At 45.3% G+C, this 24,491-nt stretch overlaps 2 protein-coding genes across 11 annotated transcripts in view; one reads left to right on the forward strand and one right to left on the reverse strand.

The window, feature by feature from the left end:
• ATXN1 (ataxin 1) overlaps window positions 1-16,844 on the forward strand; it is a 455,843-nt gene extending 438,999 nt beyond the window's left edge. For 8 of the 9 annotated variants that reach the window (XM_032247759.1, XM_032247757.1, XM_032247760.1 and 5 more), the window contains 2 exons: window positions 9,134-9,656; window positions 10,349-16,844. In XM_032247759.1, coding sequence (XP_032103650.1) covers window positions 9,134-9,656; window positions 10,349-10,542 — 717 coding nt within the window. In that variant the 3' untranslated portion in view covers window positions 10,543-16,844. Of the gene's footprint in view, window positions 1-9,133 lie in introns of all 9 variants that reach the window. The other variant, XM_032247765.1, reaches the window with a different exon arrangement.
• A 3,468-nt stretch (window positions 16,845-20,312) lies between these two features.
• GMPR (guanosine monophosphate reductase) overlaps window positions 20,313-24,491 on the reverse strand; it is a 65,004-nt gene continuing 60,825 nt past the window's right edge. The window contains exon 9 of one of the 2 annotated variants that reach the window (XM_032247659.1): window positions 20,313-20,821. In XM_032247659.1, the coding sequence (XP_032103550.1) occupies window positions 20,641-20,821 (181 nt within the window). In that variant the 3' untranslated portion in view covers window positions 20,313-20,640. The remainder of the gene's footprint in view (window positions 20,822-24,491) is intronic. The other variant, XM_032247660.1, reaches the window with a different exon arrangement.

The raw sequence follows: 24,491 nt of genomic DNA on the forward strand, positions 1-24,491 counted from the left end.
CATGCTGTGGTTATCTGTGGTACTGCTCCTATGACTTTATTTTCATTGGGATTTCATCAAGGACCATTCTGGAAAATGTGTGGAACCCCAGCAAGATCATAAAATGACTTAATGATTACTAATCATAAAATGACTTAATGATTACTAGCACAGCTGTAGGAACAAGAGTGGAGAGAAAATAACTGAAGTATGATTCAATAAACTCATGACAACCTCAGCAACGTGAGGCGGCTATGGCTCGCCCGAGACAGCTGCCTGTGAGGGGTAAGCCACGCCTTGGAGAAAGCCCTGCTCCTCTCCCTGGGGGAGACCATAGCTCACTTCAGTCCTGGCTGGTTTAAAAAAAAAAAAAAAAAAAAAAAAAAAAAAAAAGGCAGGCAGGCCCTCTATTGCCACCTGTTGTCCCGTTATGCCATTGCAATGTTTTTCCATGCAGAAGGCAAACAGAACTATTTATTCTTTCAGATTTTAACTGAGCACCTATTACTTGCCAGGAAGTATTTTAGACTCTGGGGATAGAACATTGAGTTTGGGGAAAGAGGTGAAACAGACAAGTATACAAGTAAATAAAAAGAATGCATAAAAAGATAACCCGTCCCTTTTAGCACCAGGGACTGGTTTTGTGGAAGACAGTTTTTTCCACAGGATGGGAAGAGGGAGGGGGATGGTTTGGGAATGAAACTGTTCCACCTCAGATCATCAGGCATTAGTTAGATTCACATAAGGAGTGTGCAACCTAGATTCCTTGTATGCACAGTTTATAACAGGGTTCATGCTCCTGTGAGAACCTAATGCTGTTGCTGATCAGACAGGAGAAGGCGCTCAGTCGGGAATGGTCGCTCACCTCCTGCTGTGCAGTCCAGTTCCTAACAGGCCATGGACTTCCACCAGTCCGTTGCCTGGGGGTTGGGGATCCCTGGTATAAAGAGGATAAAGGGCCAGGCTAGGTGGCTTATACTTGTAATCTCAGCACTTTGAGAGGCCGAGGCGAGAGGACATTTGAGGCCAAGAGTTCGAGACTAGCCTGGCCAACATAGCAAGCCTCCATCTCTACATAATAATCATCATTATCATCCACAAAAAATTAGCTGGGCATGGTGGCACATGCACGTGGCCCCAGCTACTTAGGAGGCTGAGGCAGGACGATCCCTTGAGCCCAGGAGGTCAAGGCTGCAGTGAGCCATGATCGTGCTACTGCATTCCAGCCTGGGCCCTGTCTCAAAATTCAGAAAAAAGCAGCTATGGAAACTAGAGGGTTGTTATTTTAAATAGAGCTGTCAGGGAAGTTCTCTCTGAAAAGAAGAGTGGGTGGCAACAGTACGTGGGACAAAAAAGATTCCAAATGAATGAAGAGAGCAGCAGGTGCCCAGAGGAAGGCGGAAGTGGGGTTAAAGGACCAGCAAGGAGACCCCTGTTGCTCAGTGTAGGGAGGAAGGGGCTCACGCAGACCACATCAGGCTTTTTGTGGAGACTGAGCAAGTGAGACGCAGCTTGGCTAGGACAGAGGTGGTGGAGGTAGTGAAAAATAGTCTCATTCTGGGTATATTTGGAAAAGGAACCCATACAGTTTGCTTACAATTGGGATGTATGTGATGTGAGAGAAAGAACGGAAGAAAGCGTAATTCCCCAGTCCTCGATTGAACAGCCGGAAGAATGGGATGCCATTTATGGAGATGGGGAAGAACATGGGACGGCCTCCGGGCAGGGGCACATTGGGAGGTCTGATGTGTTTTAGGTCGCGTTAAGTTTAAGTTGTCCATTCGACATCTGCGTGGACGTCATCGGAGAGTGTGGTCACCAGTGTCCAGATGTACCCCTGTGAAGTGTTTTGTTTTTGCATGTGTGTTCTGTCTCCTCAAGGCAGGCCAGAAACTAGGTCTTAACCAATAGGCACTCTTCTAAGGTTCCTACACTTAGGAGGTACTCAGTGTGTACTTATTCAACTTTTATTAAAACTGCAAAGCCTAAAGTGTGGCATTAGGAACACTCAATAATATTTTGAGGCCAGGTGAGGTGGCTCATGCCTGTAATTCCAGCACTTTGGGAGGCCGAGACAGCTGGATCACTTGTGGTCAGGAGTTCAAGACCAGCCTGGCCAACACAGTGAAACCCCGTCTCTACTAAAAATATAAAAATTAGCCAGATGTGGTGGTTCATGCCTGTAGTCCCAGCTACTCGGGAGACTGAGGCAGGAGAATTGCTTAAACGTAGGAGGCGGAGGTTGCAGTGAGCCGAGATCATGCCACTGCACTCCATCCTGGGCAACAGAGCAAGACTCTGTCTCAAAAAACAATAAGAATATTTTGAAGCTCCTTGGCATTATAGGAAACACCCACATGGGTCTCAAATTCAAGGAATTCACAGACTCATTGTTCCAGATGAAGATGACATCACCTTACAAAATCACACCGTCTCTGTTTCACGTCCAGAACAGTCCCCGCTGGCATTGACAGCGTGTTTTGAGATGGAGAAGGCTCCTCTCCAAAGGAATTTCAAGCAACAGATTTGATTATATATATTCTCACTGAAAAACCCCTCAGTGAGATTTCTTCATTAACTGTTAATGATCAAAAAGTTTATATCCTTATGACAAACCTAATTATAAAAATAGATTTGCTATGAATACTTGAGTATACTTATTTGAGATGTGTGTAACAAGATTTTAACTTTCACCAAAGAAAGGGAAAAAACTTATTTTCCTTCACATACATTCAGACCCCAAGGGGGGAAAAGCACATTGTCTAGATAGCTCAAACTAACTAATTAGTGAGAACAAAACTAGCATTGGCCTGACAGGCTATCCGATCTGTGCCTACAATGATCAGATTGTCTGAATAATCTTCCGTTCCTACCTCAGCTTTTATGGACCTGGCTGGTATCTGGTCACGGCACCTTTTCGCAGGATGACACAGCTCCTTTGGTAGAAAGCAAAGCCAGATTTTAGGCAAAAAGAAACAAAGAGAAGCCTTTGAAGTGATAAAAAAGAATCTCCCAAGCCTATCTAGGTTAACATAAATTCCATTAACAGGACAGGCAGATGCAATAGCTCATGTTTGTAAGCCTAGCATTTTGGGAGGCTGAGGCTAGCGGATCACCTGAGGTCAGGAGTTCGAGACCAGCCTGGCCAACATGGTGAAACCGCGTCTCTATAAAAATATTAAAACTTAGCCAGGCATGGTCGTGCATGGCTATAATCCTAGCTACTCGGGAGGCTGAGGCAGGAGAATCGCTTGAATTCAGGAGGCAGAGATTGCAGTGAGCCGAGACGGTGCGACTCCACTCCAACCTGGGCAACAGAGCAAGACTGTCTCAAAAAAAAAAAAAAAAAAAAACCATTAACATCATCCTATTTTAGTGTAAATCTCAAGTATTCTCTCTCTCAATCACTTTTCTCTCATGAATTTTTCGGTAGGCTATTCTGGCTATGATTCACACCGCAGCATTTAACTCTAAGGCCTGTCTTTGGAGACTTGGAGTTTGGTTTGGTTTTTAGAGACAGGGTCTTGCTGTGGCACACAGACTGGAGTGGCGCGGGAGCTCAAGTGACCCTCCCACCTCGGTAACCAAACTCAGGTGTGGCTGCTCACCACTCAAAAGCCAAATATGAGAGATGAGGTTGGTGAGAGGAAAGCAGGTTTACTGGGAAAGCCAGCAATATTGAGAAGATGATGAGCTAGCATTCTAAAGTACCATCTCCAGGCCGGGCACAGTATCTCACACCTGTAATCCCAGCACTTTGGGAGGCCCAGGTGGGTGGATCACCTGAGGTCAGGAGTTTGAGACCAGCCTGGCCAATATGATGAAACCCCGTCTCTACTAAAAAATACAAAAATTAACCAGGTGGCGGATGCCTGTAGTCCCAGCCTCTTGGGAGGCTGAGGCAGGAGACTCTCTTGAACCCAGGAGGCGGAGGTTGCATTGAGCTGAGATTGTGCCACTACACTCCAGCCTGGGCGATAGAGCAAGACTCCATCTCAAAAAAATAATTTAAAAAAATAAAGTACCATCTCCAATATTTTAGGCTTGTTGGAGGGTTTTTATGGGAGGGGGCTCTGGGGGAGACAGGGGGTTTGGTATCGAGGAGGCTGAGGACTGCAGACATTTGGGCACCAGTGAGGGTTTGAGGAGGTTGGGAACGTCTTTGTCCTTGTTCATGTCACGATGCTCCTGTCAGTGTTTAACAACATATGCTTCCCCTTTAATCCCAGAGTTAGTTTTTAAAAGTACATGATTCTTGTTTGTGTATATTATCTCGGTGCTCTAAAATTATCCTAGCCTACTTGCAGGAAAGGGTAAAACCCTTTAAACAAAAACTGAGTTAGCTATGTTCATTCTTTTGCTATGTCATGGTTGGACCTCAGCCTCCCAATGCGCTGGGATTACAAGAGTGGTGTCTTCGGAGTTTTGTGATGTGGAAAGGCCTTCAGAATATCCAACAACATTATGAAGTCTTTAGTGGCAAACGTGTCCATCTGTATCCTGGCTTTTGCAGGAATCAATTATATTACTGTTATAAAAGGCTTGTAGACATTTCTTAATGAGGCTACAGATACTTGGTAACATGGACATCCTCAGACAGAGTTATCTATAAGCATACAGTAGATGTTATTTTCAGAAAATTAAATATTGCCTGCCCTGCGAAGTGTATATAATGTGGAACGCACAAAGCCAGAAAAGAGGCTGACATGTTTGGAAATAAAGCTTCTGGTCTTCTGAATGTCACATTACCTCTTCCTGGTATTGGGCAAGAATAAGCAAACTGCAGCTCTAGAGGAGAGTCTTACGAGATCGGTATTAACACTGGAGAGCTTTATTTTTGTGACTTGGAAATGCAGCAAGACAGTCTCCACTTGATGTAGGATTTGTTTCCTTCTGTTCAGTTTATGCTGTTAATGGTTCTAAGAGGTTTGGGAGAGGATCTATGGAGCCAGTTCCAGACTGGTCCTCTTACTTAGAATACATTGGGCATCCCCATCTGATACTGTAACTTGTAAGTATATTTGTCTAGGTATATATGCACGTATATGTTTGTGTGTGATATAAATGTAGTTCTGAAATTGAATAGTGTCACACACTTATACAACGTAACCAGAATTGTATGAGTGGCCGTAAGGCAAACATGACATCACAATCTTCTGTTCCATGAAAACAAATCCATGAGCTCCTGCCATTGGATCTTACTTATTTCAGGCAGTAGCCACACTGTTGGTGGGTAGTGGGAATGCTAAGTTCATTTCTCTCTCTTTGTTTTTTTTTTTTTTTTTTAAGATGGAGTTTTGCTCTTGTTGCCCAGCTGGAGTGCAATGGCATGATCTTGGCTCACCACAGCCTCCGCCTCCTGGGTTCAAGCGATCTCTGGCCTCTGCCTCCCATGTAACTGGGATTAAGGCATGCACCACCACGCTCAGCTAGTTTTTTGCATTTTTAGTAGAGACAGGGTTTCTCCATGTTGGTCAGGCTGGTCTCGAACTCCTGACCTCAGGTGATTTGCCCACCTCGGCCTCCCAAAGTGCTGGGATTACAGGCATGAGCCACCGTCCCTGGCCCAGTTCATCTCTTCTTGGTGGCATTGTAATATTTTTGCTCACAAGGCTAGAGGTCAGGAGGCATAGAAAAAAGAAAATGGGTTTGGGGATCAAAGACTGGGATGCAATTTCAAACCTAACGGCCAATAGCTATGATATCAGGCAAGTGACTTCATCTCTCTGTGACTATTTGTAAAATTTATAAAACTGGAATAGCAATACTTGTCTCATTAGTATATCGTGAACTTTAAACGAAATATTTTTTGTAAAGTTTGTACCTGAGAGCTTGACAGAGTAGGCACTCAAAACATTTTAGCTTGTTGGCCGGGAGCAGTGGCTCATGCCTATAATCCCAGCACTCTGGGAGGCCGAGGCAGGTGGATCACGAGGTCAGGAGTTCAAGACCAGACTGGCTAATATGGTGAAACCCCGTCTCTACTTAAAAAATGCAAAAATTAGCTGGGCATAATGACTGGTTCCTGTAATCCCAGCTACTTGGGAGGCTGAGGTAGGAGAATTGCTTGAACTGGGACCCTGGAGGCAGAGGTTGAAGTGAGCCAAGATCACACCACTGCACTCCAGCCTGGGCTACAGAGCAAGACTCCATCTCAAAAAAAAAAAAAAAAAAAATTAGCTTGCTTCATGTTATAACTATAGCCCAGAACAGTAGTAATACACACGTGTATGGGTTCATGCCTACAGGCTGCCATATGAATGTACTCTAGCTGTCTCTTCTAAAAACATGCTTTGTATGGGTCCAGTAAAGTCTGTCATTCTAGAAGCTATCAGAACTAGATCAATCAGAGTTCACAAAGGAGATAAAGTAGAAAAGCCGCAATCCATGGAAATTTACTACTTTTAAAGGGTTTTTTTTTTTTTTGGTACTTTAATTATGTATGTGTGGTTTTGTGTGTCTGCATGTGTATAAAATCCAGAGGCCAGGTGCGGTGGCTCACGCCTGTAACCCCAGCACTTTGGGAGTCCAGGGCAGGCAAATCACAAGGTCAGAAGTTAGAGACCAGCCTTGCCAACATGGTGAAACCCTGTCTCTACTAAAAATACAAAAATTTAGCTGGGCATGGTGGCGCGTGCCTGTAATCCCAGCTACTCAGGAGGCTGAGGCAAGAGAATTACTTGAACCCGGGAGACAGAGGTTGCAGTGAGCTGAGATCACGCCACTGCGCTCTAGCCTAGGCAACGGAGTGAGACTGTGTCTCAAAAAAAAAACAAAAAAAAATCCAACAGAACATTTTAAATATTAGTGCCTATAGCCAATATTCACTTAGATTTACCACATATCTGCCATTTTTATTCCTCTTCCTTCCTCCCTGAGGAATTCTATCTACAAACTTTGATCTAGATTCATTTTTTTTCCCTCTACCTAAAGAATACCTTTTAGTATTTTCTGTAATGGAGATCTGTTGGTGCTGAATTCTTTGTTACTTTTTGTGTGAACATGTCTCTATGGAAGGATCTTTTTGCTCCATATAGAATTCTCGATTGGCGATTCTTTTTCTTCAGCACTTTGAACATATTCCATTGTCTACTGGATTCCATTATTTTTGTTGAGATGTAAAGTGTGTAAGGTGTGAGTTCAATTGTTGCTTATTTGGAGGTAATATGGATTTTGTTCTAGAGGCGTGTGTGTGTGTGTGTGTGTGTGTGTGTGTGTGTGTGTGTGTGAAATGGAGTTTCTCGTCGCCCAGGCTGGAGTGTGATGGCGTGATCTTGGCTCACTGCAACCTCTGCCTCACAGGTTCAAGCAATTCTCCTGCCTCAGCCTCCCAAGTAGCTGGGATTACAGGTGCTTGCCACCACAACTGGCTGATTTTTGTATTTTTAGTAGAGACGGGGTTTCACCATGCTGGCCAGGCTGGTCTCAGAGTAAAGTGCTGTGATCTCTGCTCACTGCAACCTCCGTCCCCCAGGTTCAAGCGATTCTCCTGCCTCAGGCTCCTGAGTAGCTGGGATTATAGGCGCATGCCACCACACCCGGCTTAATTTTGTATTTTTAGTAGCAACGGGGTGTCGCCATGTTAGCCAGGCTGGTCTCAAACTCCTGACTTCAAGTGATCCACCTGCCATGGCCTCCCAAAGTGCTGGGATTATAGGCATGAGCCACCATGCCACACCTTTTTACTATCTTATTTGCTGTCCAGTACAGTAAGAAAAAATATTTAAACATTTTGTCTAGAGTTTTAAAATTTATTTGTTTGCTTATATTTTTGTTCAGTTTTTAGTTATCCTCAGAAGGAGGGTTGGTCCAAACTACCTAGTCTACTACATCTAGAAGAGACATTGAAAATTGCCTTCTTTTTCTTTGAGATGGAATCTCACTCTCACCCAGGCTGCAGTGCAGTGGCACAAACTCAGCCCACTGCAACCTCTGCTGCCTCGGTTCAAGTGTTTCTCCTGCCTCGGCCTCCAGAGTAACTGGAATTACAGGCACCTGCCATTGTGCCAGGCTAATTTTTTGTATTTTTAGTAGAGACGGGGTTTCACCCTATTGGCCAGGCTGGTCTGGAACTCCTGGACTTGTGATCCACCCACCTCAGCCTCCCAAAGTGCTGGGATTACAGGCCTGAGCCACCACACCTGGCCTATCCAGTAAATATTTATTAAGCTCCAACCATATGCCAAGCATCCGTTTGTTGTTGTTTGCTTTTTGAGATGGAGTCTTGCTGTGTCACCCAGGCTGGAGTGCAGTGGCACAATCTTGGCTCACTGCAACCTCTGCCTCCTGGGTTCAAGTGATTCTTGTGTCTCAGCCTCCCAAGTGTCTGGAATTACAGGTGCCCACCACCACGCCCAGCTAATTATCTTTAGTGGAGATGGTTTCACCATGTTGGCCAGGCTGGTCTTGAACTCTTGACCTCAAGTGACCCACCCACCTCGGCCTCCCAAAGTGCTAGGATTACAGACGTGAGCCACTGCGGCCAGCCACCAAGCATCCTTTTAGGGGCTGGGGACTCAGTGGTAAACACATCATGCCTGCCTCCTGGAATTCACCTACAGTGTCACTCTGATCCGTGTTTAGTCCTGTCCTGTATGATAACAGTTGTCCATTGAGCTCATAAAATCTAAAACCATGCTGGGCTTCTGAGTTGCCCACAGAGCCCAGCTCAGTGCTAAAAGCTAAGTGGTGCTCTGTCATTGCTGGGGTTCAAGTGGCTGGTTCTAACAGAGACGGGCTATAGAGCTAACACTTGGTGGAATATTTTAAATACCGATGGCCTTTTCACTGGTTTCTGCCTATGGTAAGTACAGGTACAACCAAAAGTGAAGAGCCTCATTTATAGGGTGCCGCTCGGGGAGGGAGCTTTGCAAACTGAGTCATTTTTCCCCCATTCAGCCTGTGTGTGTGCCTGTGTGTGTCTGTGTATCTGTGTGTCTCTATGTGCGTGTCTGTGTGCCTGTGTGTGTCTGTGTATCTGTGTGTCTCTGTGTGTGCCTGTGTGTATGTGTGTGTCTGTGTGTATGTATCTGTGTATGTATGTGTGTGTGTATGTATCTGTGTGTGTGTGTGAGTTCATACGTGTGCTTAAGAATAAAACATTTTCATTTGTTCCCTTCCTCCTTCCTCTCTCTGTCTCTCCCTGTTTCCGCAGGTCAGCGTTGAAGTTTTGGTAGAGTATCCTTTTTTTGTGTTTGGACAGGGCTGGTCTTCCTGCTGTCCGGAGAGAACCAGCCAGCTCTTTGATTTGCCGTGCTCCAAACTCTCAGTTGGGGATGTCTGCATCTCGCTTACCCTCAAGAACCTGAAGAACGGCTCTGTTAAAAAGGGCCAGCCCGTGGATCCCGCCAGCGTCCTGCTGAAGCACTCAAAGGCCGACGGCCTGGCGGGCAGCAGACACAGGTATGCCGAGCAGGAAAACGGAATCCACCAGGGGAGTGCCCAGATGCTGTCTGAGAATGGCGAACTGAAGTTTCCAGAGAAAATGGGATTGCCCGCAGCACCCTTCCTCACCAAAATTGAACCCAGCAAGCCTCCGGCCACGAGGAAGAGGAGGTGGTCGGCGCCGGAGAGCCGCAAACTGGAGAAGTCAGAAGACGAACCACCTTTGACTCTTCCTAAGCCTTCTCTAATTCCTCAGGAGGTTAAGATTTGCATTGAAGGCCGGTCTAATGTAGGCAAGTAGAGGCAGCGTGGGGAAAGGAAACGTGGCTCTCCCTTATCGTTTGTATCCAGATTACTGTACTGTAGGCTAAATAACACAGTATTTACATGTTATCCTCTTATTTTAGGTTTCTGTTCTAACCTTGTCATTAGAGTTACAGCAGGTGTGTCGCAGGAGACTGGTGCATATGCTTTTTCCACGAGTGTCTGTCAGTGAGCAGGCGGGAGGAAGGGGGCTCCAGGCATCCCCCAGGAAGAAAGGAATGGGGCTTCAGGGCACCTGCCTTCTCTAGCAGCGCAGAAGCAGCCCGGGGCACTGACTCCCGCTAGCGTCAGGGGAAAGTTCCGTGGGAAGGGTCCTGCCGAGTTGCAGGGGTGCATGCATGTGGGGGTGCACAGGCGCTGTGGCGGCGAGTGAGGGTCTCTTTTTCTCTGCCTCCCTCTGCCTCACTCTCTTGCTATCAGCATGGGACTGGGGAATTCAGAACAGGGTCCTCCTGGGGTTCCCACGTACAAAATCAACATCAGGAACCTAGCTTCAGGGCATCGCAGACGCGTCAGACGGCAGATTTGGAAAGCTAACCATTTAAAAGAACATTTTTCTCTCCAACATATTTTACAGTAAAAGCAACTTTTAATTGTATAGATATATATTTCCCCCTATGGGGCCTGACTGCACTGATATCTATTTTTTTTTTTTTTAAAGAGCAACTGCCACATGCGGGATTTCATTTCTGCTTTACTAGTGCAGTGATGTCACCAGGGTGTCGTGGTGGACAGGGAAGCCCCTGCTGTCATGGCTCCACGTGGGGTAAGGGGGTTTGGGGGTGGGGGCGGGGAGAGAACACCCACGCTGGTTTCTGTGCAGTGTTAGAAAAACCAATCAGGTTACTGCACTGACTTCACTCCCAAGAGGTAGATGCAAACTGCCCTTCCGTGAGAGCAACGGAAGCTCTTCACGATGAGTTTGCAAAATCTTTGTCTTTTAACTCTAGTACTGTTTATAGTTCATGACTATGGACAACTCGGGTGCCACTTTTTTTTTTTTTCAGATTCCAGTGTGACATGAGGAATTAGATTTTGAAGATGAGCATATATTACTATCTTTAAACATTTAAAAATACTGTTCACACTTTATTACCAAGCATCTTGGTCTCTCATTCAACAAGTACTGTATCTCATTTTAAACTCTTTGGGAAGAGGAAAAAAAAAAAAAAAAAACTAAGTTGCTTTCTTTTTTTTTCAACACTGTAACTACATTTCAGCTCTGCAGAATTGCTGAAGAGCAAGATATTGAAAGTTTCAATGTGGTTTAAAGGGATGAATGTGAATTATGAACTAGTATGTGACAATAAATGACCACCAAGTACTACCTGACGGGAGGCACTTTTCACTTTGATGTCTGAGAAACAGTTACAGGCATATGCAGAGTGGGCAGAGAAACTGAGGAAAGGGATGGAGAAGAGAATACTCATTTTTGTCCAGTGTTTTTCTTTTTAAGATGAACTTTTAAAGAACCTTGCGATTTGCACATCTTGAGTTTGTAATTTGTGTGATATTCCTGCAGTTTTTATCCAATAACATTGTGGGAAAGGTTTGGGGGACTGAACGAGCATAAATAAATGTAGCAAAATTTCTTTCTAACCTGCCTAAACTCTAGGCCATTTTATAAGGTTATGTTCCTTTGAAAATTCATTTTGGTCTTTTTACCACATCTGTCACAAAAAGCCAGGTCTTAGTGGGCTCTTAGAAACTCTGAGAATTTTCTTCAGATTCACCGAGTTTTCCATAAAAACATTTATATATGTGAGCAAGATTTTTTTAAAAAACAATTACTTTATTATTGTTATTAGTGTTATTTTCAGAATGACTTTTTTTTTCTATTCAAAATCAAATCAAGATTTAATGTTTGGTACAAACCCAGAAAGGGTATTTCATCGTTTAAACCTTTCATTCCCAGAGATCTGAAATATCATTTGTGGGTTTTGAGTGCATCTTTAAAGTGCTTTAAAAAAAACGTTTTATAAGTAGGGAGAAATTTTTAAATATTCTTACTTGGATGGCTGCAGCGAACCTGAACAAATCCATACCAGATTTTTCTTTTACCCCCCTGAAAATAGTACTTCCTTCATCTCACAAATTAAAAAACAAAAATCTGACATCAGCCCACATTTTGGCTATCTAGTATTCATTTACATTTAGTGCTCAGCAGGACTAATGATTTTTATAAACCATTTTCTGGGGTGTACCAAAAACATCTGAATAGGTTTAGAATAGCTAGAATAGTTCCTTGACTTTCCTGGAACTTCATTACCCTCTCAGCATGCTTGCAGAGAGGCGGGTGGGTTCATTCTTGCGGTCAGACTGCTTAGTTAGTGCTGTATTTTTTAAACGTTTCTGTTCAGAGAACTTGCTTAATCTTCCATATATTCTGCTCAGGGCACTTGCAATTATTAGGTTTTGTTTTTCTTTTTGTTTTTTAACCTTTGATGGTAAGAGGAATACGGGCTGCCACACAGACTTTGTTCTCGTTAGTATCACTATTGACAACTCATGTGGACTCAGAGAAACACACACCACCTTTTGGCTTACTTCGAGTATGGAACTGACTGGATCCACTAAACCAACACTAAGATGCGAAAACACACGTGGTTTGGAGCAATAGGATCATCATCATCATTTTTGTGGTTCTATTTCAGGTATAGGAATTATAAAAATAATTGGTTCTTTCTAAGCACTTGTCCCATTTCATTCTCTTGCTTTTTTAGCATGTGCAATACTTTCTGTGCCAATAGAGTCTGACCAGTGTGCTCTATAGTTAAAGCTCATTCCCTTTCCGCTTCTTCCTTGTTTGGTTGATCTTCCCCATTCTGGCCAGAGCAGGGCTGGAGGGAAGGAGCCGGCAGGGAGAGCACCTCCCACCTTTCCCTTGCTGCAGATGCTGAGTGCTGGGGCGGGCAGCCTTCAGGAGCCCCGTGCGTCTGCCGCTGCGTTGCAGAAAAAGCCAGCCAAGGAGACCTGGGGGAGGAGCCGCAGTGTCCCCTGTCACCACACGGAATAGTGAATGTGGAGTGTGGAGAGGAAGGAGGCAGATTCATTTCTAAGACGCACTCTGGAGCCAGGTAGCCTGGAGTCAACCCATTTTCCACGGTCTTTTCTGCGAGCGGGTAGGCCCCCTCCTCGGAGTCTGTGTCCTTGAGACTTGGAGCCCTGCCTCTGAGCCTGGACAGGAAGTATGGCCTGTTGTGTGTGTGTGTTCTGAGCGGGCTGGCCAGTGGCTGTGGAGGGGACCACCTGCCAACCACGGTCACCACTCCCTGTGGTAGCTTTCTCTTCAAATAGGAAGAATGCACAGAGGGCAGGAGCCTCCTGTTTGCAGACGCTGGTGAGCCCCGAGGCTCCCAGAGCAGCCTCTGTCACCGCTTCTGTGTAGCAAACATTAACGATGACAGGGGTAGAAATTCTTCGGTGCCGTTCAGCTTACAAGGATCAGCCATGTGCCTCTGTACAATGTCCACTTTGCAATATTTACTGACAGCCGTCTTTTGTTCTTTCTTTCCTGTTTTCCATTTTTAAACTAATAACAGCAGGCCTTTTGCGTTTACAGTGGAACACAATCACCAAGAAATTAGTCAGGGCGAAAAGAAAAAATAATATTAATAAGAAACCAACAAACAAGAACCTCTCTTTCTAGGGATTTCTAAATATATAAAATGACTGACTGTTCCTTAGAATGTTTAACTTAAGAATGATTTCAGTTTGTCTGGGCCACACTGGGGCAGAGGGGGGAGGGAGGGATACAGAGATGGATGCCACTTACCTCAGATCTTTTAAAGTGGAAATCCAAATTGCATTTTCATTTGGACTTTCAGGATAATTTTCTATGTCGGTCAATTTTTCGTTTTCCCTAACTCACCCCGTTTAGTTTGGGCTGATTTGATTTTTGTCGTCGATCCCGTTTCTCACTCAGAATTGTGAGCCTCTATGTTTTCTGTTAGGTGAGTGTGTTGGGTTTCCCCCACCCCACCAGGAAGTGGCAGCATCCCTCCTTCTCCCCTAAGGGGCTCTGCGGAACCTTTCACACCTCTTACTCAGGGACGGGGCTGGTGTGTGTGTGGTACACTGATGTGTCCAGAAGCAGCACTTTGACTGCTCTGGAGTAGGGTTGTACAATTTCAAGGAATGTTTGGATTTCCTGCATCTTGTGGATTACTCCTTAGATACCGCATAGATTGCAATATAATGCTGCATGTTCAAGATGAACAGTAGCTCCTAGTAATCATAAAATCCACTCTTTGCACATAGTTTGATCTTTACTGAAATATGTTGCCAAAATTTATTTTTGTTGTTGTAGCTCTGGATTTTGTTTTGTTTTTTAAGGAAATGATTGACAATACCCTTTTAACATCTGTGACTACTAAGGAAACCTATTTCTTTTATAGAAAAATCTCCAGTGCTTTTGAAGACACTAATGTCATGCTATTTCAGATATGGGTGAGGAGGCTGAGCTCTCGGACCGAAGGCCAGGCTTCTTGAGCTGTGCTGGTTGTCATGGCTACTGTTTCAGGAACCATAAGCAGCTCAGCAGACTGGTCTGTTGTCTTCTGAAACTCTTTGCACTTCAATTTGCACCAGGTGAAAACAGGGCCGGTAGACTCCGTGGCCCAATTCAGTTTCTTCCGTGGTGATACGAAAGGAAACAGAATTACATTTTTTTTTTTTTTTGTAAGCGGAGTGGAGGCCTTTGCTTCCACATTTGTTTTTAACCCAGAATTTCTGAAATAGAGAATTTAAGAACACATCAAGTAATAAACACACGGAGAATATACTTTTTTATAAAGCACATGCATCTGCTATTGTGTTAGGTTGGTTTCCTCTCTTTTCCACGGACAGTGTTGTATTTCTGGCATAGGGAAACTCCAAACAACTTGCACACCTCTACTCCGGAGCTGAGATTTCTTTTACATAGATGACCTCGCTTCAAATATGTTACCTTACTGATAGGATCTTTTCTTGTAGCACTATATCTTGTGGGGATTTTTTTTTTTTTTAATGTACACCTAATTTGAGAAGCTGAAGAAAACAAAATTTTGAAGCACTCACTTTGAGGAGTACAGGTAATGTTTTAAAAAATTGCACAAAAGAAAAGTGAATGTCGAAATGATTCATTCAGTGTTTGAAAGATATGGATCTGTTGAAACAATGAGTTTCATACTTTGTTTGTAAAAAAAAAAAAATTAAAAAGCAGAGAAGGGTTGAAAGTTACATGTTTTTTTTGTACATAGAAATTTGTCATGTCTAAATGATCAGATTTGTATGGTTACGGCCACGAAGAATTACTACGTAAAAGGCTCTTAAACTATACCTATGCTTACTGTTGTTTTTGTTACACATGGCCCTCGTCTGAGGGAGGGGAACTCGTATTCTGCTATTTGAGAATACTGTTCATTCCTATGCTGGAAGTACTTCTCTGAGCTCCCTTCTTAGTCTAAACTTTTAAGCCATTGCAACTTCTTTTTCTTCAGAGATGATATTTGACATTTTCAGCACTTCTTGTTCCTAGAAACCCAAAGAATATAATCTTGAACACGAAGTGTTTGTAACAAGGAATCCAGGCTACCAATCAAAAAGGACTCATTATGGGGACAAAATAATAACTTCACCTTCTTTCCCCCCACACCTCATTTAAATAGGGGGGGTCAAAACGATTTCAATGTAAATGCCTCATTTTAGTTTCTTTTTTTATTTAATATAAAGAGGCCAAAATAAATGCGGAGCAACTTCTTAGAATAGTATTCCTGTCCACACATCAAGCCGGACAGCGGAAACTGGACAGCTGTGGGGATATTAAGCACCCCCACTTTCAATTCTTAAATTCAGAATCTTGTCCCCTCCCTCCTCATGGAAGGCAGTTGTTCTGGTAGCCAACTTTCTCCTGTGTAATGGCAGGAGGGAACACCGGCTTCAATTTTTCACGTCCCCGTGACTTGCATACAAATGGTTCAACTGTATTAAAATTAAGTGCATTTGGCCAATAGGTAATATCTATACAATAACAGTCTCTAAGAATTTCCATAACTTTTCTTATCTGAAAGGACTCAAGTCTTCCACTGCAGATACATTGGAGGCTTCGCCCACGTTTTCTTTCCCTTTAGTTCGTTTGCTGTCTGGATGGCCAGTGAGCCTGTCCCCTTTTCTGTGGCCAATCTGAAGGCCTTCGTTGGAAGCGTTGTTTACAGTCATCCTTACCAAGACAACATACTGTCCTCCACACGTGGTAGGTGACACTAGCTCGAGCTGTTGTCTTCAGAGCAGTTACCAACAATCTCGGTGCATAGGTTTTCTCTGGTTCTTACAGGAACTACCTACTCTTTCAGTTACCTGGTCCAGGAGTGGGGTACATCCTTGAGTCAGTGCATTTGAACTTGATACCTGTGCATTCGGTTCTGTGAAGACTGCCCTTTTCTGGCGGGGTTTCTTCCTCTCCCCAGCCTGACTGCTCAACTCTCAATCCAAATTAGTGTCAGCCGAAAGGAGGTTTCCAGATAGTCCCTGTCAGTATTTGTGGTGACCTTCAGATTAGAAAGTCTTCATTTCCAGCCAGTCGAGTCCTGGCCCGAGCGCCATCTCTGAGACTCGTACCACTGGATGTTTTAATAACGGATCATTACCACCAAACTTCCAGTCGTATGCCTCCCACAGGCCAAGGGAAAACAGACACCAGAACTGGGGTTGAGGGCACTACCAGACTGACATGGCCAGTACAGAGGAGAACTAGGGAAGGAATGTTTTGCACCTTATTGAAAAGAAAATTTTAAGTGCATACATAATAGTTAAGAGCTTTTATTGTGACAGGAGAACTTTTTTCCATATGCGTGCATACTCTCTGTAATTCCAGTGTAAAATATTGTACTTGCACTAGCTTTTTTAAAACAAATATTAAAAAATGGAAGAATTCATATTCTATTTTCTAATCGTGGTGTGTCTATTTGTAGGATACACTCGAGTCTGTTTATTGAATTTTATGGTCCTTTCTTTGATGGTGCTTGCAGGTTTTCTAGGTAGAAATTATTTCATTATTATAATAAAACAATGTTTGATTCAAAATTTGAACAAAATTGTTTTAAATAAATTGTCTGTATACCAGTACAAGTTTATTGTTTCAGTATACTCGTACTAATAAAATAACAGTGCCAATTGCAGGTGTGCGTCTTTGCCTTCTGTTGGGTCCTCTAAGAGGAGGCCAGGAAAAAGGTGTTAATTTCTCCTCTTTATTTACCCCTGCTCTCCCTGGGGAGGTGTAACATGAGGCGTTGCCTTTGCTGCTGATTTTTTGGGGGGTGAAGAGTGTGTGTGAGATGAGGTTCTAAGATAGATAAAAGGCATACATCCACACCTGATGTCTTGGCTTCTTCAGTTCATGCTTATGTCTCCTAGCTGAACACTGCTGTTCAGAAGAGGTCTGTTTGTCTTTAAATGTGATAGCTTCATGGGCTCATGGGTCATAAACAATCCTAAGCAAAAAGAACAAAGCCGGAGGCATCACACTACCTGATTTCAAACTATACTACAAGGCTACAGTAATCAAAACAGCGTGATACTGGCACCAAAACAGAGATACAGACCAACAGAACAGAGGCCCTGGAGGCAACGCCACACATTTACAACCATCTGATCTTTGACAAACCTGACAAAAACAAGCAATGGGGAAAGGATTCCCTGTTTAATAAATGGTGTTGGGAAAACTGGCTAGCAGTGTGCAGAAAGCTGCAACTGGACCACTTCCTGACACCTTACACTAAAATTAACTCCAGATGGATTAAAGACTTAAACATTAAGACCTAACAACATAAAAGCCTAGAAGAAAACCTAGGCAAAAACCATTCAGGACACAGGCATAGGCAAGGACTTCATGACTAAAACACCAAAAGCATTGAGAACAAAAGCCAAAATAGACAAATGGGATCGAGTTAAACTCCAGAGCTTCTGTACAGCAAAAGAAACAATCATTGGAGTGAACCAGCAACCAACAGAATGGGAAAAAATTTTTGCAATCTACCCATCTGACAAAGGGCTAATATCCAGAATCTACAAAGAACTAAAACAGATTTATAAGAAGAAAACAAACCCATCCAAAAGTGGGCAACGGATATGAACAGACACTTTTCAAAAGAAGACATATATGAGGCCAAAAAACATGAAAAAATGCTCATCATCACTGGTCATCAGAGAAATGCAAATCAAAACCACATTGAGATACCATCTCATGCCAGTTAGAATGGCGATCATTAAAAAATCTGGAGACAACAGATGCTGGAGAGGATGTGCAGAAATAGGAACACTTTTACACTGTTGGTGGGAGTGTAAATTACTTCAGCCATTGTGGAAGACAGTGTGGCAATTCCTCAAGGACCCAGAAATAGAAATTCCATTTGACCCAGCAATCCCATTACTGGGTACATACCCAAAGGATTATGAATCATTCTGTTATAAAGACACATGCACACACATCTTCATAGTGGCACTGTTTGCAATAGCAAAGACCTGGAACCAACCCAAATGCCCATCGACGATAGACTGGACAAGGAAAATGCGGCACATACGCACCATGGAATACTATGCAGCCATAAAAAACGATGAGTTTGTGTCCTTTGTAGGGACGTGGATAAATCTGGAAACCATAATTCTCAGCAAACTGACACAAGAACAGAAAATAAAACACCGCATGTTCTCACTCATAGGCGGGTGTTGAACAATGAGGACACATGGACACAGGGAGGGGAGCATCACATACTGGGGTCTGTTGCGGGGAGGGGTCTATTACGGGGGGAGGGCTAGGGGAGGGACAGCAGTGGGTGGGAAAGTCAGGGAGGGATAACATGGGGAGAAATGCCAGATGTAGGTGATGGGGTGGGGGGATGGAGGCAGCAAACCACATTGCCATGTGTGTACCTATGCAACAATCCTGCATGATCTGCACATGTACCCCAGAACCTAAAGTACAATAAAAAAAAAAAAGCTCTCTTTAAGATGTCCTTTCCTTCACCTTTCTCACTTATTTTGCAACAGTCTCTTAAAAACAAACATTTGAAGATAAGCGTAAAACACGCCTTCCATAGGACCAGCCGGAGCGCCTCACACCTCACAGAGGGCAAGGTGGGGAGCCTGCAGCCATGCCCCACGTCTTGCTCCACGTTAAACAGCCTCTTAGCCCTCCTGTCTCCAAAGTGCAGCCCTTGTATTGGTAAACGTACAAGTGTTACTCTTAATGGGCTGGGCGTGGTGGCTCACACCTGTAATCCTAACACTTTGGGAGGTTGTGGTGGGCGGATGCCTGTGCCCAGGAGTTTGAGACCATTCTGGGCAACATGGTAAAATCCTGTCTCTACAAAAAAATACAACAATTAGCTGGGCGTGGTGGCAAGGTGCCTGTAGTCCCAGCTACTTGGGAGGCTGAAATGAGAGGATCACTTGAGCCTGGGAGGTCGAGGCTGTGGTGAGCTGTGATCCTGCCTGGATGACAAGAGTGAGCCCCTGTCTCAAAATCTTAAAGGATTTAGTAGGGAGAAGTATTGCACTGGAGTGAACGCTGCTGGATCTCTCAATGTTTTCTTAAATGACCAACAGTAGGCCTGTACGATCCCAGAGTGTGACGGTTCTGCTCAGACGCTTCTCACGCCATTGGTCACTGTGGACAATCAGGCCATTCATTCACCCTGACACAGCGGCACCCCGTGGCCCTTCTCTACTCCAGGGTGACTACTTGCCTTTCCAAAGAAAACTGACTTGGGTACCTGCTCTTTAGCCTTATCAAAAAGTAAAGTAAAACATCCTGATCTGCGCTTTCCAGGCCTGGAACTCAATACTTCGAAGTTAAGTGGCCGGTCATCACTTCTTCTGCGTTCACTGTTTAAACAAGCATCCTGGGGGACTGCTGCAGGTCAGCTGCAGAGACCAGTTCTCCAAGACAGTGTCATTGTTCCCAGCCCATTCACTGACCTTATACAGTAGCGCTGTGTGGTCCTTCCGGGAAAGGATTCCCTGGCGCAACAAGGGAATGTCTCTAACTCATGTCTCAAACCAATGTCTTTTAGGATGCCACTAATTAAAGGTTTGGCTCTTTTGCAGTGCATCTCCACTTGCTGATTTCTCGGGAGATAACCTTTCCATAAAACATCCAATGGAAGTTCAAAGGGAGTTGGAACTGAGGGGGGAAAAAGATGGAGGAAAACAAAACGTAATGAGAAGCCAAGACAGGGACAGCTTCCTAGAGGCGACAGCACACTGGTAGGGACAGATGACTTGTCCCTGAAAAGCACGTGTAATCAAAGTCTCAGGAAAACACATTGCCCCAACCCTGTGAGTATCAGCTGGGAAAACAATTCAGGTTCATCACTCCAGTTAATTGCTTTTGCTCTTTTCCAGCAACCAAAAGCTCCAGGTGGGGAATGCCACCACCTCTAGCTTTTGGTTGCTGGAAAAGCTAGAGACGGTTACTCTGACTCTGGCCTGTCCGCCCCCCGCCCCACACTGTCCTCTCCCTGCTCCTCCTAAGGTGACTTGTCTGCTAATGGCCAGGAGTGGCTTGCCACCAGCCTGTCTAGGAAGAAGGCAAAACAAATCCCAAAGCATTCAACTTGACTCCTACAAATACAAACTCCAGCGCTTCATCAAGTCTTAAGATAACAGCATTATATTAAAGTGAAACCATCTTCTTTTAAAAAAGAGAGAGACAGGTGCAAGTGTCGGTTTGAACAATGAGGTTATGAGTTCTGGGCAGCAGGGCTCTGATGTTGCCCCAATCAGTGCCTTGTGTCTGAGCCCCCGAGAAGGCACGCGAGAGGGCACCGAAGCTCCAGGCGGCAGGAGGGTGGAGAGAGCACACAGCATTCCACCATTCAGCAGCAGCCAGAAGCTCAGCCCGAACAGACTAGGAAGGAGATGGGAAAAGCAGGTTTGGAAGCTTCCGCTCGGGACGGACGCCGCTTCGCCCCAGGGTTAGCTGAACACGGTGTTATGCTGCTGGGTCACCCGGATGAACGTGGCCCTCCTGCTGAGCTCCTTGAGTTTGGCGGCCCCCACGTAGGTGCACGTGGACCTCAGTCCCCCGAGAATATCCAGGATAGTGTTTTCCACATCTCCTTTGTAAGGCACTTCCACAGTCTTACCCTCGGAGGCTCTGCAAGGCAAAGGAAGTTTGCACTTTTATCTAGCTTTTTCCCCCTCACGAGCCCAGTTAGAATTATTCCCAGCTCCAGCACTTTCTGTAGCCCCCGAGGCACTCAGAAAGCCAGACCCCACCCTCTGACCCCATCCCCACATTCTACCAAGTGCCAAGATGGTCACCAGCATCTTAGATGAACACATGCCTCCCACCCAAAGGGCTCGGGCTCCCTGCTGGCAGCCCTGCATGCTGGGGAGAGGAAAGTCCTGGTGAGTAGCACTTGAAGGAGCTGGGGACACAAACCACCCCGCTTGGTGACATTCTCTCCAGCAACATGCTCCCCTCTGCCCCTAACAGAAACCACCTTTACCTTTCTATTCTATCTCAACACACATGCCAACTTCCCAACAGCCAGAAGCCAAAATGCCCCAAGGAAGAATGGCCCTCACAGATGCCCCCGGAAACTGCCTCCTGACCTCCTAGACCAGTCACAGGAAAAGCCCAGAGCTTCACCTCCTGCCTACCCACTCTGAGATCAGAAACCACACGTCCTCAAGGAGGGCGACGAGGACGTTAAATGCACAACTCAGGTCCTACCAGGTTACATGGAAATCACCAGCAAGACGAGGAGGCTCTGTCGTGATCGCTTGCCTGGCCTTCTGCCTTGCTGGGTACATGGCCACCCCCAGTTCGCCTCCCTGTTCTCTTACAAGTCACTACATAGGAGGAGAACCGAGACCTGTCTTAGTTCTGGAGGCTTCTGGGCTTTGGATAGCATCTTTCACATTTTCAGAACAGTATTTAGAAATTCAGAAGGTCTGGCCTATGGCATGAACACTAAGCAATATTTCACTGTCCCCACTCAGCCCATGTCCCTCTCTTCACAAAGCCACCGGGTGACACTGCGTGACTGTTAGTTGGGTAACACAGGTTACGTCCCCTTCCTGCAACATGGGGATGTGGTCCAGACTGTATTCCCAGAAGGAAATCCGAAATCTCGGCAAAACTCTAGCTCTCATGGAAGGGCTAGGCAAGCTCTCACAAGTACCCAAATTCTGGAACTTTCTGTAGCCGTTCTCTTCAGCTGGAAAAGAGCATCTCTTTTTTTTTTTTTTTTTTGTTTTTCTTGAGATGGAGTTTTGCGCTTGTCGCCCAGGCTGGAGTGCAGTGGTGCAATCTCGGCTCGCTGCAACCTCCGCCTCCTGGGTTCAAGCAATTCTCCTGCCTCAGCCTCCGGAGTAGCTGGGACTACAGGTGCCCGCCACCACTCCCAGCTAATTTTAGTACTTTTAGGAGAGACATGGTTTCACCATGTTGACCAGGCTGGTCTTAAACTCCTGACCTCAGGTGATCCACCTGCCTCGAAGAACATCTCCTGACTAGACATTCATTACCAGAATTACAAATGGGTGTTAATTCTTGGTCACTGAACAGGCAGGACTATCCACGGGTAAAATTTAGCTACTTCAATCATCAGCTGGTTTAGAGCCGTAAGCTCAGGAAGCTAAAGTCACTGGCCATACCCAGGACAGTGCAGGGCTCAGCACTCTGTGACCCCAGACAGGCATCTGTGCTCGCATGCCTGCAATGATGGACATTTCGTTTTCCTAAGATATTTAAATGGCCTTCCTGGGGCTTGTTGGAAATTTCTAGATTCTTCTCATTGTTGCTCCTTTGCTAACTGCTGGTTTAACCTTTCACAAGTTCCTATTTTGCTGAAGCTTAAGTCTGTTTATCTGTCAAATGAAGGCACGTTGCTTCCCGGAGATGGTGTGAGAATGAAATAGTTAATGATTTGAAAAGAATCAGTGATGTGTACATAACTGTGCGGTAAGTGATTTGTCAAAGTCGGGAAGCATTCTCATGACGAGATCATGGTCATGAGGCTGAAAACTGCCAGATGAGAGAGACAGACCGAGAGAGAGACTGACTCAGAGAGAGAGGCAAGCAGGTATAGCCTGCTCAAGCTGCAGCTCTCAGATTAAGGTTCTCATTTCCTTAGCAATTTCCTTCCCTGTCAAAAATTTGAATCCATGTCCAGAACTGAGTCTTGCCACTGCTGAATCTTTTGTTTTTCCTGTTATATCTAAACCCTGCTGAAATTACAGCAGACTGTTTTTCTTTCAGCTCTTTGGCTTCTGTTTGTACCATCCCCTGATCTATTATAGACTTCCTGATCTATATTTTTTTTTTTTTTAAATGGAGTCTTACTTTATTGCCCAGGCTGGAGTGCAATGGGATGATCTCAGTTCACTGCAACCTCTGCTTCCTGGGTTCAAGTGATTCTCCTGCCTCAGCCTCCTGAGTAGCTGGGATTACAGGTGCCTGCCACCACACCCAGCTAATTTTTCTATCTTTAGTAGAGATGGGTTTCACCATGTTGGCCAGGATGGTGTTAATCTCCTAACCTTGTCATCCGCCCTCCTCAGCCTCCCAAAGTGCTGGGATTACAGGCGTGAGCCACCGCGCCCAGCCATATTTTTTAGAACCCAAAACAGATGCAACCACGAGGGCAAAACAGGTTCTCCAGGCAAAGCACCTGTTGCTCACCCATGAAAACTCCGCTTACATTCTGGCACAGAGGAGACATGTGCAGGCCCTCGGATGCTGACAATCATTGCTGGTAAAGCACTAAGCTTCTTGGCCACAGGTCCAGCTCAGTACCTCCTCCTCACCCAACTGTGTAACCTCCTTCTCCGTCAGGGACCGCATGGAGGAAAGAGGGCCTGGGGGCTACCTGGGAGGAGCGAGAGTGCCCCGCGTTTATGATTGGCGCAGTCCCCATCGATCTTTCCCTTCCTGCCTTTCCCATGCTACAATATCTTTATTGAGGTTCACCACCAAAAGAGAAAGAGACCGGGGAGAATGAGACTGAAGTAAGTCAACCAGAACCCTACGGAAGAACAGAACTCTGGTAGAATACCCACACCTCCCCCCAATCTCCCCGCCTACAAATCTCAGTGGAGTTCTGAGATTTTGCTGCTAACTTGATATGAACTTTACATCTGAGTCCCAGGTCCTCAAAATGAGCCTTTGGGTGTGGAATGGGTGGTAGGAAATAAAGGGTGTCAGCCAGGGAGGGCTTAGGTTTCCACTCCAGCACTGGGACAAGGTCTGAAAACTGAAGGGAAAAGCCTGAGGTCTCCTGGGGAAAGGTGACCAGCCACTTCACAGCCTGCTCCCCTCTGCAGATGGAGGACCTTTGGTCCTGACCCCATGTTGTGTTACAGCTGGTTTACGCAATGAGAATCAAGAGCAGGCTCTCTGGAGCAGAGTGAGGCGGTGCGTAGACGGCCATCAGGTTCTTTTGTTTTTGAGGCAGGGTGTCATTCTGCTGGCCAGGCTGGAGCACGATGGCATGCTCATAGCTTGCTGCAGCCTCCAACTCCTGGGCTTAAGCTATCTTCCTGCCTCAGCCTCCTGAGTGGCTGGGAGTGCAGTCATGTGACACCACACCCAGCTAATTTTAAAATTTTTTGTAGAGACAGGGTCCTGCTATGTCGCCTAGGCTCATCTGGAACTCCTGTGCTGAAGTAATCCTCTAACCCTGGCTTCTAGAAGCACGGGGATTACACAGGCACGAGCCACTGTGCCTGGCCTCATCATCAGGTTCTTCAAACACATATGCAGACAGTTAAAATGGAAGTGAATCGGCAAAGACCCAGGTGTCTTTGGAAACCATGGG

This window comes from Sapajus apella, unplaced genomic scaffold, assembly GCF_009761245.1.
Source record: "Sapajus apella isolate SASKATOON/1434 unplaced genomic scaffold, GSC_monkey_1.0 scaffold63, whole genome shotgun sequence".
Lineage (NCBI taxonomy): Eukaryota > Metazoa > Chordata > Mammalia > Primates > Cebidae > Sapajus > Sapajus apella.